Source organism: Propithecus coquereli, unplaced genomic scaffold (genome assembly GCF_000956105.1).
Source record: "Propithecus coquereli isolate 6110/MARCELLA unplaced genomic scaffold, Pcoq_1.0 Scaffold658, whole genome shotgun sequence".
NCBI lineage: Eukaryota > Metazoa > Chordata > Mammalia > Primates > Indriidae > Propithecus > Propithecus coquereli.
Window position 1 is genome coordinate 202625 of NW_012152596.1, and position 2628 is coordinate 205252.

The window sequence follows — 2628 nt, forward strand, 5'->3', positions numbered from 1 at the left end:
AACCAGAGATATACAATTTGTAACTTAAAAATTTCAAAACTAGAAATTTATAGGCCCATATGGTTTCAGAGGAAAATTCTGTGAACCTTTCAAAGAATCAGCACGAATTCTACACAATGCCTTAAACACCACAAAAAAAGGCGACACTTCTCCACAAAGTTGATGAGCTCAACTTCACTCTGATGCCAAAAACAGACAAAAACAGTGCAAAAAGAAAAAATAAAAGTAGCTACCAACATCCCTCATGAACACGGAGAGAAAAATCACCAGGGAAGTAAGACCAAAGAGAACGCAGGACAGAGAGAAGGAATGCCACAGCAGGAGGGAATGGACGTTCTTCCAGGAATGCAAGGATAGTTTGATATTTTTTCATCAGTCTAAGGCTCCACCTCATAAAACCCACTCGCTCTGACTGGAGTAAAGCCAGGCGCCAGGTGCCCAGGCGCTCAGCGCAGCGCACAGAGGCCGCACCTGGGCCCACCTGGGCCGCACCACCTGGGCCGCACCTCGGGGCCCCTTCTGCCAGACGCGGCACGTGCGCGGAGGCACCCCGCCGCCGGTCAGGGCCCCCAGGCAGGCGAGCTCCGTGCCCACACCCCTGCCCCGCGCACCCAGGTCGTGGTGAGGCGCCAGGTCGCTCTTCGCCCGGACCGTCTCCTCGCTCAGAACCAGCTTCCGGGCCGCCGGCGCCATGTTCTCAAAGGCGACGCTGCGGCGCCTGCGCGGTGGGCGGGGCCTGGGTGGGCGCGGCCAACAGCCCGGCGGGAGGAGCCCGAGTGGGCGGTGCCAACGGCCGGGTCCGGCGCTGTGAAGGGCCCAGCCGGCGCGGTGCCCTGTGGGGACTCCGCCTCCTCCTTTCCCTTCCCGCCCCGGGGACCCCCACTGGGAGCCCGCCCCCTCCTCTCCAGCGCCAGCCGCCCAGCACCGGTTCCCAGCGTTCTCCCTGAGCCAGGCCCTGGCCGGTGGCCTTCCCTCTTCAGTCCCAAGGCTGTGGCTCCTCCACCCACCGCGTCCTGAGGTCCACGTGTTTTTCCCTTTGAGGGCCCCTGACCAGCTTTCCCGGGGGAAGCGACGGAGTTAGCGGTGTAGCAGGGTCTCCAGGTGACAGGCGGCCCAGCCTGCACAGGCCTGGGGGTGTGAGCCCAGGGCCGGGGGGATGCCCCTCATAGCCTTTCTCCTGGTGTCTAGGGGCCCCCAGATCCCCCCACCCCAGATTAGATGGGCCTTCCGGTAATGTCCCCCGCGAGTCACAGCCTGGGTGGTGACAGGCCGTGTCCTGGTGGTGTGCAGGGGGTGGGGCGGGGGAGCAGTTAGGTGGTGCAGGCAGAGGGTGTGTGCAGGGTGGAGGGTGGTGGACGCAGGGTCTGGGCATCTCCCTGAGCAGAGCCCAGCTTCACCCCTGAGCACCTGCCTGCCCCAGAGGGCCTTCTGTGCCGGCTCTGGGTGTGCAACAGGAGCAAGGCCGATGACCCCATCGGCCTCAGGCTGGCTGCCCCATGCGAGGACAGATGTGTCTTCACTGACAACCCAGGAGGACGCCAAGGGGTTCCCACTGTGACCCTGAATTTAGACTCTGGAGCTGTGGGGGCTGACGGCCCTCCCGGGCGACACTGCAGACCTCATGCCGAGATGCATTGGATCGTCGTTTATTGAGACTCCCCAACACCCAATGCTACTTTGAGTAAAGAGTGTCCTGTAACTCTCACAAAGATCCCAAACCCAGATGCTGTACCCTGTTCCCTTCCTACGAGACTGAGTGTTGGGCACAGCGGAGGCCAGTCCAGTCACTACACCTGGTACCCAGTGAGTGGAATTGTGCAGCCAGGAAACTAGAAACAGTGAACAAATATCCCGCTTTTCAGAAGCAAATAAAGGCACACAAAAGGCTTCCATGGGCCTCTGCCCAAGAGAGGTAGCTTTTCGGGACACAACCCAAACTCTAAACATGTGCTCCCTCCTCCTGGGCAGGTCCCCAGCCAAGGGCAGCTCAGGTCAGGCCAGGTGGCCAGTGGGGACAGAGCCACATGGGGTCAGCTGCTCTGCTGTGATGGAAGTCCACTGGAAACTTCAAAAATGAGGTTTTCTGCTTACTGAAGTATTGCGTCTCATGGCAGAAAACACAGAAGAGAACAGAGATTAGGTGTGCCAGCACACAGAGGTAACCAACGCTAACATTTCCACATACATCCTTCGAGTGTTTTTACAAGCCTCCACGTATTTTACAAGATGAGATTATGCTAAGCATTGTCATATATGTATACCTGTCACTATTCTTTAACATCATTTATTAAATGTCATTTTTAATGGTCACATTAGATCATGAGCTAAACCCAAATTTACTTAACCCATCTTCTGTTGCTGGACATTTCATCCATTTCCACTTTGTTATGGTGATAAGTGTAGACAGACTTATGTCGGTCCGGGATGTTCTCTTGATGCAATGGTGCTGGATCGAGTGGGGTTGGATTTCCTGAGCTGGGTGTCTGATGGTCTGAGCCAAGGTTGAAGGGACCTAGGAGCAAAGTGGAGGAACTTAACCTGCCCGCCCAACCCACGCTCCCGTGATCAGCAGTGCCGAGGAGAGGAGCAATTTGGGAACAACCCTGGCTATTCCTGCCTGCTGCCCCA

General features: G+C 57.2%; 1 protein-coding gene across 1 annotated transcript in view; it reads right to left on the reverse strand.

Moving 5' to 3' along the window:
• CEP72 (centrosomal protein 72kDa) overlaps positions 1-693 on the reverse strand; it is a 44953-nt gene extending 44260 nt beyond the window's left edge. Inside the window, exon 1 of the mRNA XM_012660134.1 lies at positions 507-693. Within this exon, the coding sequence (XP_012515588.1) occupies positions 507-693 (187 nt within the window). The remainder of the gene's footprint in view (positions 1-506) is intronic.
• Positions 694-2628: the final 1935 nt, after the last annotated feature.